This window comes from Psittacula echo, assembly GCF_963264785.1.
Source record: "Psittacula echo genome assembly, chromosome: 4".
Classification (NCBI taxonomy): domain Eukaryota; kingdom Metazoa; phylum Chordata; class Aves; order Psittaciformes; family Psittacidae; genus Psittacula; species Psittacula echo.
This window is the reverse complement of record NC_137738.1, coordinates 122180702-122193377: the sequence shown is the minus strand read 5'-3', so window position 1 is coordinate 122193377 and position 12676 is coordinate 122180702. Positions and strand designations below refer to the sequence as shown.

The 12676-nt window shown below is 61.0% G+C and overlaps 3 protein-coding genes across 7 annotated transcripts in view; 2 read left to right on the top strand and 1 right to left on the bottom strand.

Annotated features, from left to right (window-relative positions):
• Positions 1 to 756, top strand: part of CFAP61 (cilia and flagella associated protein 61) — a gene marked incomplete at its 5' end in the record, with an annotated part of 111516 nt that extends 110760 nt beyond the window's left edge. For all 5 annotated transcript variants that reach the window (XM_080615811.1, XM_080615810.1, XM_080615809.1 and 2 more), the window contains one exon: positions 530 to 756. In XM_080615811.1, the coding sequence (XP_080471937.1) occupies positions 530 to 718 (189 nt within the window). In that variant the 3' untranslated portion in view covers positions 719 to 756. The remainder of the gene's footprint in view (positions 1 to 529) is intronic.
• Positions 757 to 2090: 1334 nt separating this feature from the next.
• Positions 2091 to 3637, top strand: INSM1 (INSM transcriptional repressor 1; the record flags this gene model as incomplete). Its single annotated transcript, XM_080614832.1, is given in 2 exon segments — positions 2091 to 2177; positions 2180 to 3637. Coding segments are annotated over 2 exon segments (1425 nt in total). The 3' UTR covers positions 3518 to 3637.
• A 6698-nt stretch (positions 3638 to 10335) lies between these two features.
• Positions 10336 to 12676, bottom strand: part of RALGAPA2 (Ral GTPase activating protein catalytic subunit alpha 2) — a gene marked incomplete at its 3' end in the record, with an annotated part of 116770 nt that continues 114429 nt past the window's right edge. The window contains exons 40-42 of the mRNA XM_080615981.1: positions 11569 to 11713; positions 10547 to 10887; positions 10336 to 10364 (exon numbers count right to left, since the gene is read on the bottom strand). Coding sequence (XP_080472107.1) covers positions 10336 to 10364; positions 10547 to 10887; positions 11569 to 11713 — 515 coding nt within the window. The remainder of the gene's footprint in view (positions 10365 to 10546; positions 10888 to 11568; positions 11714 to 12676) is intronic.

Genomic DNA, 12676 nt, shown 5'->3' with positions numbered 1-12676 from the left:
TTGGGTGTTTCTTGTAGGCATGTTGCCAAATACAGTCAGTACTGTTCACTTCATGGAATATACCCTCAGTGCCTCGGGGCTGGCTGTATTTCTACACAGAATCACAGAATCCCCTCCTGGTTTGGGTTGGAAGGGACCTTAAAGCTCATCCAGTTCCAACCCCCTGCACGGGCAGGGACACCTTCCACTAGAGCAGCTTGCTCCAAAGCCTGTCCAGCCTGGTTCCTGTTACATCCCAACCCACTTCAGCCTGTTGTGATGTTTCACTACAGTGATGAAACATCAAAACGAGGGGAAATACACCTTTGCAAGGAGTGTTTGAGTGCAAGTACACTGCTGACTCCCACAGGAGCTGGGAACATCTCGTGCAGTTAGGGGTAATATTGATGGTGGTTTTGAGGGTGCTGAGGCGCTGGCACAGGGTGCCCAGAGAAGCTGTGGCTGCCCCATCCCCGGTTCAAGGCCAGGTTGGACGGTGCCCGCTGTAGCCCCGGAGAACCCAATGCTGACGGACCGCTGTGCCCTGCAGGTGCCCCAGCCGCTGCCCGAGGACGCCACGGAGAGCAGCCCCTGCCCGGAGCCTCTGCTGGGCCCCATCCTGCGCTTCCTGCGCCGCCATCACTACAGCCTGCCCATGTACTACCCGGCCAGGGGCCCGCCGAGCGCAGGTGAGGCGGCAGCGACCGGCCCGGGGGACGCCGACTCCCCGGCTCCGTAAGGGCTGCGGCCCCGATGGGGAGGACGGAACACCTCGGTGGGAGCTCTGGGGCAGGGGTTTCTCGGTGGGAGCTCCGGGGCAGGGGTTTCTCGGTGGGAGCTCCGGGGCAGGGGTTTCTCGGTGGGAGCTCCGGGGCAGGGGTTTCTCGGTGGGAGCTCCGGGGCAGGGGTTTCTCGGTGGGAGCTCCGGGGCAGGGGTTTCTCGGTGGGAGCTCTGGGGCAGGGGTTTCTCGGTGGGAGCTCTGGGGCAGGGGTTTCTCGGTGGGAGCTCTGGGGCAGGGGTTTCTCGGTGGGAGCTCCGGGGCAGGGGTTTCTCGGTGGGAGCTCTGGGGCAGGGGTTTCTCGCTGTGCGGCGCTGGGGTCTCGAACCGGGGGCGCCGGGGCTGGGGGTTGCAAGGTCCGCGGTGTCGGTGCGAGCCCCGCGGGGGGGCGGCGCGTGCCCGGCGGCCCGCAGCTGTATGCTAATGGCGCGCGCCCCGCCCCGCCGCACGCCTGTCCCACCGCGGGGGGGGGGGAGCGGCCACACACACCCCGCACACCCCCGCCGCGGCCCCGGGCGCTGCCGGGGCGCCCCCCCCTCCCCCGCCCCTTTGTGCGCCCGCCGCGCGGCTCGCGCAGCTTTATGCTAATGAGGTGCACAAAGGCAGCGCGCGGGGCTCGCGGGGGGGGGTGGGGGCCGCTCACTCGCGTGCCGCCCGCGTGCCCCTCACAAAGGGGGGGCTGCCCGCACGCGCCCCCGGGGCCGGCCGGCTGCGCGCGGCAGGGGGCGCTCACCCCCCCCACGGGCTCCCCGCCGCGGCGCCACCTGCGAGCGCGGAGCCGAGAGACCCCCCCCGCGGACAAAGGGTTAAAGCGGGGCTGCACCTGCCGCGGCGACCGCACCGGCACCGGGACCCGGCACTGCCGCCAGCGGGAACCGGCACCCGGGAACCGGCACCGGGCACTGCCTTCCTCCGGACAGCGGCCGCCCTGGGCGGGCGGTGTCTCTGTGTGTGTGTGTGTATTCGCTATGCGGCCCCGGCCGCTCCCGTTACAGGTGCCCGGGTCTGGCGGCACCGCGGGTCCGTTCCGCTCGCAGCGGCGGCGGGGCAGGGCCGGGCCGGTCTCAGCGCTCCCGCGCGCGCCACCTGATGCCGGCACCGGGCTCCCCCCCCGCTCCCGGCACCGGGCACACCGCGGGGGGGGAGCGCAGCGCGCGCCCCGGGGCCGCACACAAAGGCCCGCGCGTGCCGCGCCGCGCGGCGGCGGGCGCCGGAGCGTGCGGGGGGCGGGGCCGGGCGCGTGCCGCCGGCGGGGCTCAGGTGCACGAGGCCCCGCCCCCCGCCCGCCGCGGCGCCGCTGATTGGCCCGCGCCGCCGCCGCCGGCCCGAACAATGGCCCCGGCCCCGCTTAAAGGCGGCGCGGCCGCGGCCGGGCACCGCGAGCGGCGGGGCCGGTGCCGGGTGGGTGCCGGGGCCAGGGCCGGGGCCGCCGCGCGGGCGGCGCCAAGATGCCGCGGGGCTTCCTGGTGAAGCGCAGCCGCCGGCCCGCCCCCGCCTCGTACCGCGCGCGCTGCTGCCGCGACCCCGCCGGGGCGCCGCTGCCCACGGGCAGCCCCGCGCCGCTGCCGCCCGCCCGCCCCGCCGCGCCGCCGCGAGACCCGGTGCCGTGCGGGACGCCCGATGCCGCCGTGCAGGCGCTGTACAGCCCCACGCGGCCCGTCAGCAGGGACAAGTACCTGGAGCGCGGCTTCAGCTTGGGCTCGCCCGTCTCGGCCGAGTCCTTCCCGGCGCCGGCCGTGCCCGCCACCATGGACCCGCTCCTCTTCGCGCCGGCGGAGCTCAAGCTCTGGGCCGCTGCCGCCGGCCCCGCAGAGCCGCCCGCCGCGGGCCCAGGCCCCGGCGGAGCCCCCGCGCCGCCCGCCCCGGCCGCGCCGACCGCCGCCGCCCGCCCGCAGCCCGCTAAGCGGCCGCCGAGCACCGCGGAGCCCGGGCGGCAGAAGGCCCCGTCGGGCAAGAAGGCGAAGGCGATCCGGAAGCTGACCTTCGAGGACGAGGTGACCACGTCGCCTGTGCTGGGGCTGCGCATCAAGGAGGGCCCGGTGGAGGCGCCGGCCAGGGCGCGGGGCGGCTGCGCTCGCCCGCTGGGCGAGTTCATCTGCCAGCTCTGCAAGGAGGAGTACGGGGACCCCTTCGCGCTGGCGCAGCACCGCTGCTCCCGCATCGTGCGGGTGGAGTACCGCTGCCCCGAGTGCGACAAGGTCTTCTCCTGCCCCGCCAACCTCGCCTCGCACCGCCGCTGGCACAAGCCGCGCCCGCCCGCCGCCAAGAGCGGCCCCGAGGCGGGTCGAGCGCCGCCGGAGGAGCCGCCGAAGGAGGCGGGAGGGGGCAGCGGCAGCGAGCGGGACACGCCGAGCCCCGGCGGCGGCTCGGAAGCGGGCTCCGAGGAGGGGCTCTTCGAGTGCCCCCGCTGCGCCAAGCGGTTCCGCCGGCAGGCCTACCTGCGCAAGCACCTGCTGGGCCACCAGCCACCGGCACCCGCGCCGGGAGCCGCACCGGCCTCCGAGGCCGCAGCCGAGGAGCCGCCCGCGCCGCCGCCCGCCGAGTGCCGACTGTGCCCGGTGTGCGGGGAGACCTTCCCCAGCAAGAGCAGCCAGGAGCGGCACCTCCGCCTGCTGCACGCCGCGCAGGTCTTCCCCTGCAAGTACTGCCCGGCCACCTTCTACAGCTCGCCCGGCCTCACCCGGCACATCAACAAGTGCCACCCCTCGGAGAACAGGCAGGTCATCCTGCTCCAGGTGCCGCTGCGGCCCGCCTGCTAGAGCCGCCCGTGCCTTCCCGCACCGCCCCGCACGGCCCGGGGCCGCCACACGATTAGCTTTAACCCGGCTGGTGAACCGCTGGAGCCCGGCTTCTCGTCCGCCGCCGAGTCCCTCCCTCCGTTCGGCCGCTGGTTCGCCTCGGCGCCCGTCGGGGGACCCCGGACCCGCCCGAGGGTTCCCGTTCCCGCAGCCGCCGATGCCTTGACGCCGCTGTTGATGGTCTCCAGAAGATGCTGTAGAAACTGCCTTAACTGTGACATGCCAACCTTCTGTTTCCGTTCGGTTTGCCCTTCCCGAGGTAGCTCACGAGTTGACTATCTGTATATGTTGGTTTGAGTAATTATGTTATTTATTCGTTATTTATTTATATTAATTATGAAGATTGATATTATTTGATCGCAGATGCTCTGACGCTGGTTTTGTCCCCGCCTGCCATTTCACTGTGCGTTTTAGATTTTTTTTTTTTTTCAAGGGATCTGCTATAAAGGTTTTAACTTTTATACCTAGAACACACACGACCTTGGCCATTCGATCTTGTGCAACCGACAGCTCTTACTTTTAGATGCAATCTCTTTTTCTACACACATTATTTTCTTAACTGTTAGCTATTTATAGAGTGCTTCAATAGAACTGTTTCAACTGTATAATTATTTACTATTCAAATAAAATATTTTCCAATGCAGGCGTGCTCCTGTGGCCGGGGCTGGGGGCTGTGCTGCGTCTCAGGTGGGATCGCCCAACAGGACCTGGGGGAAAGAGGGGGTGCCTGGTGCTGGGAAGGTTGCCCCAGTGCATGGGGGGGGGGGTTGTAGTATCTTCAGTGTTGCCACCCTTCCATTTGCCAGCCCGGTGCGCCAGGGCTGGCCCCCGGGACTGGGATCACACCGACGGGTGAGAAACCTCCGAGGGCAGGGGCAGGGCAAGGTGCGCAGTGCCCGGGTCACCCTGCGAGGGGAGAGGTGGCCGTGTCACACAGCAGGGACAGGATGGGGCCTGGGGGTGTTCTGAGGAGCTGCAGCTTGTACAGAACTGTCCAAACGGCTCTACAAACAGAGCCCGAGGCTCGCTCTGTGAAGGGACTGCACAGATTTGGCCAAAAAGGAGTTTCTTGATTATTTTAGCAACGTGTTCTCATGTCAGGTGTGCGCGGGGCCGGTGCGAGCCCTGCAGTGCTGAGTGCGGGGCGCTCTCTTCACAGCAGGAGCCAACCTCCCATCACCGCTCTGCCCGGGGGCCCGGGGCGAGACCCTGCCCCATCCCGGTGCGGGGAGGGCCGAGGGGCACCGAGCTGGCGGCTCTGGCCCACGCTGAGGGATGGAAACGCCTCTGAGGCTTTTGCGCACTGGGAGAGGTTTAGGACCTGTTGCTGCCACGTTCGCTCTCGTCTCTTCCCTCGGAAATGGCAGGGGACCGCCGGGAGCTGTTGCTGGAAGCTGCCCGGGAAGCGTCGGGGGGGTTTTATAAAGCAGCGCTGCTAGAGAAAGAAAATCTTCCTAAAGATGTTTTTTACCTTCTTGTTCAGTAGGGCTAAAACCCAGCAGAGCGGCGTGCTCCTGCTGCTGGATTCCCGGGACACAGCTCCGCTATCCCGGAACCGGCTTCAGGCTGAGGTGGAGCCGTGGTTTGAGCTGTAAATCGGTAACAGTGAGACAGAGAACGCAGCCTGAGAGGTGCGAGCAGCAGCCCCTCAGCGGGCTGCAAGTGCAGGTCTGCTCTTCCTGCTTCCCTGGCGCTGGGTTATCACAGCCGGTGAGCCACAGCTCGCTGCAGGCTGCTCTCATCCATCACTGGAGCAGAGCAGGAGCTCCTGAGGGGTTCCCAGTGCTCGTGGTTGTGCTCTCCAGCAGACAGCAGCCACCGTTCCCGGAGTGAGGCCCGGAGCATCTATCGGGGTCGCCCAGAGGCTCCACCTCTCTGGATGCTCCCAGCCTGTACCCTGGCAAAGCCCAAGCAACTGCTTCACACTGACAGAGATTTCTCCATGCTCAGGTAAATCCCTGCCTGTTTCGGCAGGGGCCAGGTAAAGCCGATCAGGATCAGCACCATTCCCAGGTCCGTAGGGACTCCCGTGGGAGTGTGAGTGGTGGCGGCTGCTCGTGTGGGGCGGAGTGAGGAGCGGTGACACTGGAGCACGTTGGAAACGGAGCTCCTGTAAAACAGGGGAACCGCTTTGGTGTCCCGGGGCTGCACCCGCGGGGCCGGGAGGTCCGAGTGCCTGCGAGTGTCTGAGGGATGTTATGGGAGCGACCGGCAGCACCACTGCGTGTCCCTTGGGGCGAAGGGCAGCCTGCGGGGGCTGTTGGCACCCGGGGCCGGCGGGCACACGGGCAGTGTCCAACTGTGTGCAGTCAGCAGGAGCCTCCCTCCTCTCCGGGCTCGCAAGGGTGTGCACGCACAGAGGCCGGGCGGCTCTTTGCAACCTGAAAGGGACCAGGAGGTGCGTTACAGCAGCTACAGGGCCCTGACAAGGGGCAGCCTGGCCTCGCCGGGCACCCTCTGATGGCCCAGAAATGGGCAGGGACAGGGCTTTGGCTTTGCCTTTCAGGGCTCTTCCCCACACAGACCCGTGTAATGAGCTGGCAGGAGGGAAAACAGCTCATGGAGCTGCGGGCTGGCCGTCCCCAGCAGGGCACACAATGCCATGGGATGGTGTGGGGTGCTGTGGGGTGCGAGTCCCAACACTCCGCTTATCCCATCACCCTCCTGTGAGGGTGCTGGGTCCCGCAGGGTGTTTTGGGCCGACGCTGCTGCTGCAGCGAGTCCCCGAGCCCCCAGGCATCTCCCGTGGGTGATGGAGCAGGGTGGCTGGAGCCTGTGTTCTGCACATCCCATTCCAAGGTCTGGAATCCTCCCATGCAGATAAAAAGCCTCATTACGGCTTTAAGCGGTTTGAATTTAATGTAGTTTACAGCCCATAGCGGAGCTCTGCCCCGTGGAACCAGCTGATGTGTTCACCAGAGCTGCACCCGCCGCAGGGTGAGCGCCCAGTGACTGCGGTACCGGTGACGCGACAGCCTGGAACAGCTCAAGAACACCCAGGCAAGTCCCAGGCAGCCACCGCGTGGGACACGGCGCTGGATCCGCTCACTGCGGGTACGCACAGGAAATACAGACTCTGCTGTGGGTAATAAATGATAATCCTAAATAAACATAGAAATTGTGATCCTTTTATCTCCGTGTATTTTATATCGATTATCTCTGTATTTAGTAATACGTATGTAATGAATTACACATAATACATCTGCATAATATAATATAAACATGCATATACAATGCATATTATAAATTATTGCTTATTGTATAAGGCATATTCTAACACACCATATACAGTGTGTAATATTACAGGTGCATTATATATATCATTATAGGTACTTGATCCAATGCTCATGTGATGAAACAATACTGTTTTATGAGGGGTTTTAGTAGCTTTGTAGCCATTCATTTGTATGTTCTGGATCATGGAGTAAGCATTGCACAGTGCACGTTGTGCACGTGCATGTGCACATACATGCACAGGTCTGTGTGTAAGTGCAGGTGTAACATACCCATTAGACATACATGTTATGTGTGAGCCAGAACCGACAGTTATGGACTATGTTGTGTGAGGGGCTTTGATTCTTCTGTGATGTACGTTAGACAGGCATTACACTTGATGTGGTAGCAGAGGTTACATATTCATTGTATAATTCAGACATTGCTGAGGTGATTTATAGAATTACCATTTTCTTATGTATCTCGAGTATATACTAGGTATGTGTTCAGATATACATGTACATATCTCACGTATATGTAATATAGAGTATAGATGTAATCTGTAACCCATATTTTGGTAAAATTAGTAAATATATAGTGACTATTAATAGTAATAAATATAATGTATTAATAATATATAATGGAATATGTAGTGCATATTGTATACAGTATATTATATAATAATGTACATTTCATTATATGCATTATATGATGCTGTTCCTAACGCATCGATTGTAGAATATATATTATGCTTATTATATAAGCATTATATCCACGTATATTTAATACCTGTAATATGTACTATGCCTAATATACATGTATAGATATACTTAATATAAATTGTTAGATACTAATTAAATATACTATAGCATATAACTGTAGCATGATATATGTAATTATTATAAGTTTATTTAATGATACAATATAGATCCTATTAATAGATATAGCAATAATTCATGCTAAAGGTTAAGCAGCCTGTGGATGCGTATAAATTAATTTCCGGTTTTATAATTCTTTTTACTTTTGTTTTGTTTTATTGTGCTATTTTCTTCACGTTGTCTGCGCGTGTCCATGGTTCTGCCGGTGCCTCGTCCTGCTGCTGCTGCTGGGGGTGTCTGAAGCTCCCTGTGTTCCTGCTCCCCGGCCCCAGCCGGCTCTTCCCGACCCCCCCCCGCGTGCTGCCGGGGCGGGCACAGGGACCCCGAGTGAGCCCATCCCGGCCCCGCGCCCGTCCCGGGGTCAGTCCCGGTGCCCGGCTCTGCCCAGCCCCAGCAGCGGCGCAGCCACTGCCCGGGGCCACCGGCAGCCGCCAGCCCCCGGCCGCGCTGCGAAGGTCCGGGTGTTTCTGCGGGTGGGGTTCATCCGGAGCCATTTGGATCAATTCCCCATCGTGCCCAAAGCAGCTCCAGAGGCGCCTTTGCCGCCCCTCTTCAGCACAGGAATGGACGTTTCCAAGCGTTCTCCCAGTGCCCGACAATCCCCTTGCATTCCCGCTGGCACGAGCGGGTGGTGACACGTAACCCCCCCGACACAGAGCAGAGACCCCCTTCCTTTCCTTGAGGGATGTTTCCATAGAGTAGAAAACCACAATAGAAATATGCTGGGTCCGATGTTCACGCAGGTTGCTCTGCAGTGAGGCTTCACACGCTCCAAGGGAAGCCTTGTCACTGAGCATTCCGTGATGAACGGGACATAAATCATGTCTTGTGGGGGTTGTAATGGGCTGTAATTAGCAAATTAACCCATTGCAGAGTCTGCTCGCGGGGTCAGCACCGGGAGCTGCAGCGGGATGGAGGCCAATGGGCCGGTGCTTCGGAAGTAGTGACCACACACACGTGTGCTCCTGTGCCCGTGTGATGCAATGCAGCGTGCAGCAGCCAAGGACCCATCATGGGGGGGAGTGCGATCAAAGACACCCCAGATAAAAGGGCTGAGGGAGGGGAACAGGGCGCTGCTGCTGCAGGGTGCGCTCTGTGTGTGTGGCTGAGCTCGAAGGCTGCACCTCAACAACCCTTTGTATGTCTCTCTCGGGTGGCCCATCCTTGTGGACGGTGACAGTAGCGCTAAACCTTTAACACAAGCACAGCTCAGCACTGACTTTCTGTAGAAGAGGAGGTTAAAATCCTCTTCCTTTGCTCTGATGCTGTTCCTGGGCAATCACAAGCCCCTTGGCGGGATCCTGCCCAACAAATGTGTTCATCTTCCCCATCGAGCCTGCAGCAGGTGGCAGCATGTCCAGTATGACCCATGTCCAGTGTGTCCCACGTCCAGCGCATCCCATGTCCAGTGTGTCCCACGGCCAGCACATCCCATGTCCAGTGTGTCCCATGCCCAGCACATCCCATGTCCAGTGTGTCCCATGCCCAGCACGTCCCATGTCCAGTGTGTCCCATGCCCAGCACATCCCATGTCCAGTGTGTCCCACGTCCAGCATGCCTCATGTCCAGTGTGTCCCACGTCCAGCATGTCCCATGTCCAGTGTGTCCCATGCCCAGCACATCCCATGCCCAGCACATCCCACGTCCAGTGTGTCCCATGCCCAGCACATCCCATGTCCAGTGTGTCCCATGTCCAGCATGTCCCATGTCCAGTGTGTCCCATGCCCAGCACATCCCATGTCCAGTGTGTCCCATGCACAGCACATCCCATGTCCAGTGTGTCCCACGTCCAGCATGTCCCACGTCCAGTGTGTCCCATGCACAGCACATCCCATGCCCAGCACATCCCATGTCCAGTGTGTCCCATGCCCAGCACATCCCATGCCCAGCACATCCCATGTCCAGTGTGTCCCATGCCCAGCACGTCCCATGTCCAGTGTGTCCCATGCCCAGCACATCCCATGTCCAGTGTGTCCCACGTCCAGCATGTCCCACGTCCAGTGTGTCCCATGCACAGCACATCCCATGCCCAGCACATCCCATGTCCAGTGTGTCCCATGCCCAGCACATCCCATGCCCAGCACATCCCATGTCCAGTGTGTCCCATGCACAGCACATCCCATGCCCAGCACATCCCATGTCCAGTGTGTCCCATGCCCAGCACATCCCATGCCCAGCACATCCCATGTCCAGTGTGTCCCATGCCCAGCACGTCCCATGTCCAGTGTGTCCCATGCACAGCACATCCCATGTCCAGTGTGTCCCACGTCCAGCACGTCCCATGTCCAGTGTGTCCCATGTCCAGTGTGTCCCACGTCCAGCACGTTCCATGTCCCCGCAGTCCCACCCCCCAGGAAGGGGCTGCTGACGGCCCCAGCGCAGGCACAGACTCCCCCTGTTCATGCGAGGCTGCTGTGAGCACGAGTTTATTGGTGTGTGAGGGAACCAGGTCAGTACAAAACCACAACTGAACTTTACAAATTAACGGGTTTCGGGTTTTGACATCAGGAAAATACTATTTTATTTCCATCAGTGTTTCAGTTCTTCCCTGAATTAGTGATGGGTATTGCTCAGTGAGAGAAGTCTCCTGCACAGGAGACCTCTGAAGTGATTTTAGACCATGTACTGGGTAACCCGGGGCGAGCCAGCCCTGACAGTTAAACACTAGGGTTTATCTTCTGCTGTCCGTTACCGACACACGATCAGTGAAACCCAGGCTGGGAGGCAGCAACGGCAATCGGGCAGACCCTGAGTTTCTGTTGGGTTTGTTTCATCTTTACAACACCAGGTTCTAGCTCTGAGGCATCGGCACCCCTGGAACCCCACGAGCCTGAAATGCAGCTCCTGTTGGAAGCACAGTGCCAGGAGTGCCACAAAGTGCGGGGAGGACTCTGCCCACCCAACACTTGCAGATCCAGTTGTTGTAAGCAGTGAGGCCGCAGGGTGCAGAGCGTGGCCCGGCTGCGGTGACTGGGGGACCCAAGAGGTCGCTGCTGTGAGTCGTGGCCTTTGCTCTTCAAAGGGAGTTGGGTTGTGTCTGTTCTCCGGTTGCAGCCGCCATCACAGCCAATGGTGCTGCAGCTGAGGAGTCGCTGCTGTCCACAGTGGGAGCCCTGCAGCCCAGAGGCTGCACCCAGCGGGGCAGCAGCACTGGAGGGTGCCCGGGAGGCTGCCACCTCGGTGACCAGACAGCACCCATGGGCGATGGGCACCAAGGACAGGAGCTGCTGCTCCACTGCGCTGCACCAGCACAACGGGCTGGGAAGGCTGCACACACAAGGTACTGACACGTGTGACCCTGCACAAGGTACCGCAGTTAAACTGGTGTTAATGGAGGTGCTGCCACTGCGTGAGGCTGGCAGCACCCTCCTGGCTCTCTGGTAAATGATATCTGTGATGATGGTTACCAATTCCCAGTTACAGGAGCAGAACTGGTGCTGGATGAGCAGACAACAGCAGAGGAGCAGAGGTGGAACACAGGCTGGGCAGCATCCCCATCCTTCACCCGCTGTGCACGGGAGGGGAGCAGTTGTTGGGTGGCCACGGATGTGAAAACCCGTCTGGGGACACAATTCCCTGACGCAGGACCAGGTGCTGGCCGGGATGACCAACACAACGCTCTAAAGCTACGTTAAGTAACAGGTATCAGTGCTGGCTCGTGTCCTCTGGCTGCGACGCCAGCTCTTGTGCACTGGTGCTGGGGAGCAGCTGTGCTGCTGCCGGGCTGACGCTGCTCCAGTGGTGGGAGCACCCGGTCACCTCCCTCTGCTCTGCGATGGAAGCGATGGAGCAAAACATGGTGGTAACGGAGGCGACGTCCGGTCATGGGCAGCGTCTGCTGACACCAGAGCTGCGGGTCTGGAGAGCGGAGCCCCCGCGTCCCCCCCCGCGAACCCGCACGTCCGAGGAGCAGGAGCTCACGCGTCCGTGTGGAGGTCCCGGAGCCCCGCGGCGCCGCAGAGCGCGCTGGCCGAGCTCCGCATCCGCCCGGGAACCCGCAGCGAGGGCGAGCGCCGCGCAGCCACCCCCAGGGACACCTCGAGGTCGGCGCTGGCGCTGAGGCAGCCTGGAACAGAGGAGAGCAGAGGGCACCGTGACGGGGGCACAGAACCGCGGCAGAGGCAGCACCGCCCCACCCCTCCGAACCAGCCCTGCGGAGAGCCGGGCAGTGGTAAACAGAGGCAGGGCTGGGTCAGGCTGGAGAAGAGAAGGCTCCTGAAGGGGAGACCTGAGAGCAGCTCCAGTGCCTAAAGGGGCTGCAGGAAACCTGGAGAGGGGCTTGGGACAAGGGCCTGTAGGGACAGGCCAAGGGGAATGGCTTGAACCTGCCAGAGGGGAGACTGAGCTGAGCTCTTAGGCAGAAGCTCTTCCCTGTGAGGGTGCTGAGGCGCTGGCACAGGGTGCCCAGAGAAGCTGTGGCTGCCCCATCCCTGGCAGTGCTCAAGGCCAGGTTGGACACAGGGGCTTGGAGCAAGCTGCTCCAGTGGAAGGGGTCCCTGCCTGTGGCAGGGTTGGAGCTGGAGGAGCTTTAAGGTCCATTCCAACACAAACCAGGCTGGGGTTCATGGGATTCTATAGAGTCTGACCCAGGCAGCTGAGGGCACTTTCCAGCTTTCCTTGAGAAATGAGGAATTTCCCTTTCTCAGCTTTCCAAAGCAGGGCTCATGCAACACCCCCCCCAGCAGTGACCCCCTCAGTCCTGGCGCCCCGGTTGGTGCAGCCCCTGCACTGGTGGCACCAGCAGCCACCGCAACATTGCCACCTTGGGGAGCAGGAGCATCCATCCTGTCCGCTCACAGCTCCCCACCTGACAGCTCTAAAAACGCTTCTTTCAAGCATGTGCTGTATAAAACTATGGTCTGCTGTTATAAAACTATGCTCTCCTGTATTTGATCTACTGCAGGGAGCTGGAAATGAGTCTCCATAGTGTGAATGCTCTATGGGAGGCATCTTGGACCCTGATAAAAATCTCAAAGAATCCCAGTCTTTTCTGATTAGTTCCACTTCTTGAACAGGACCCATCACATCA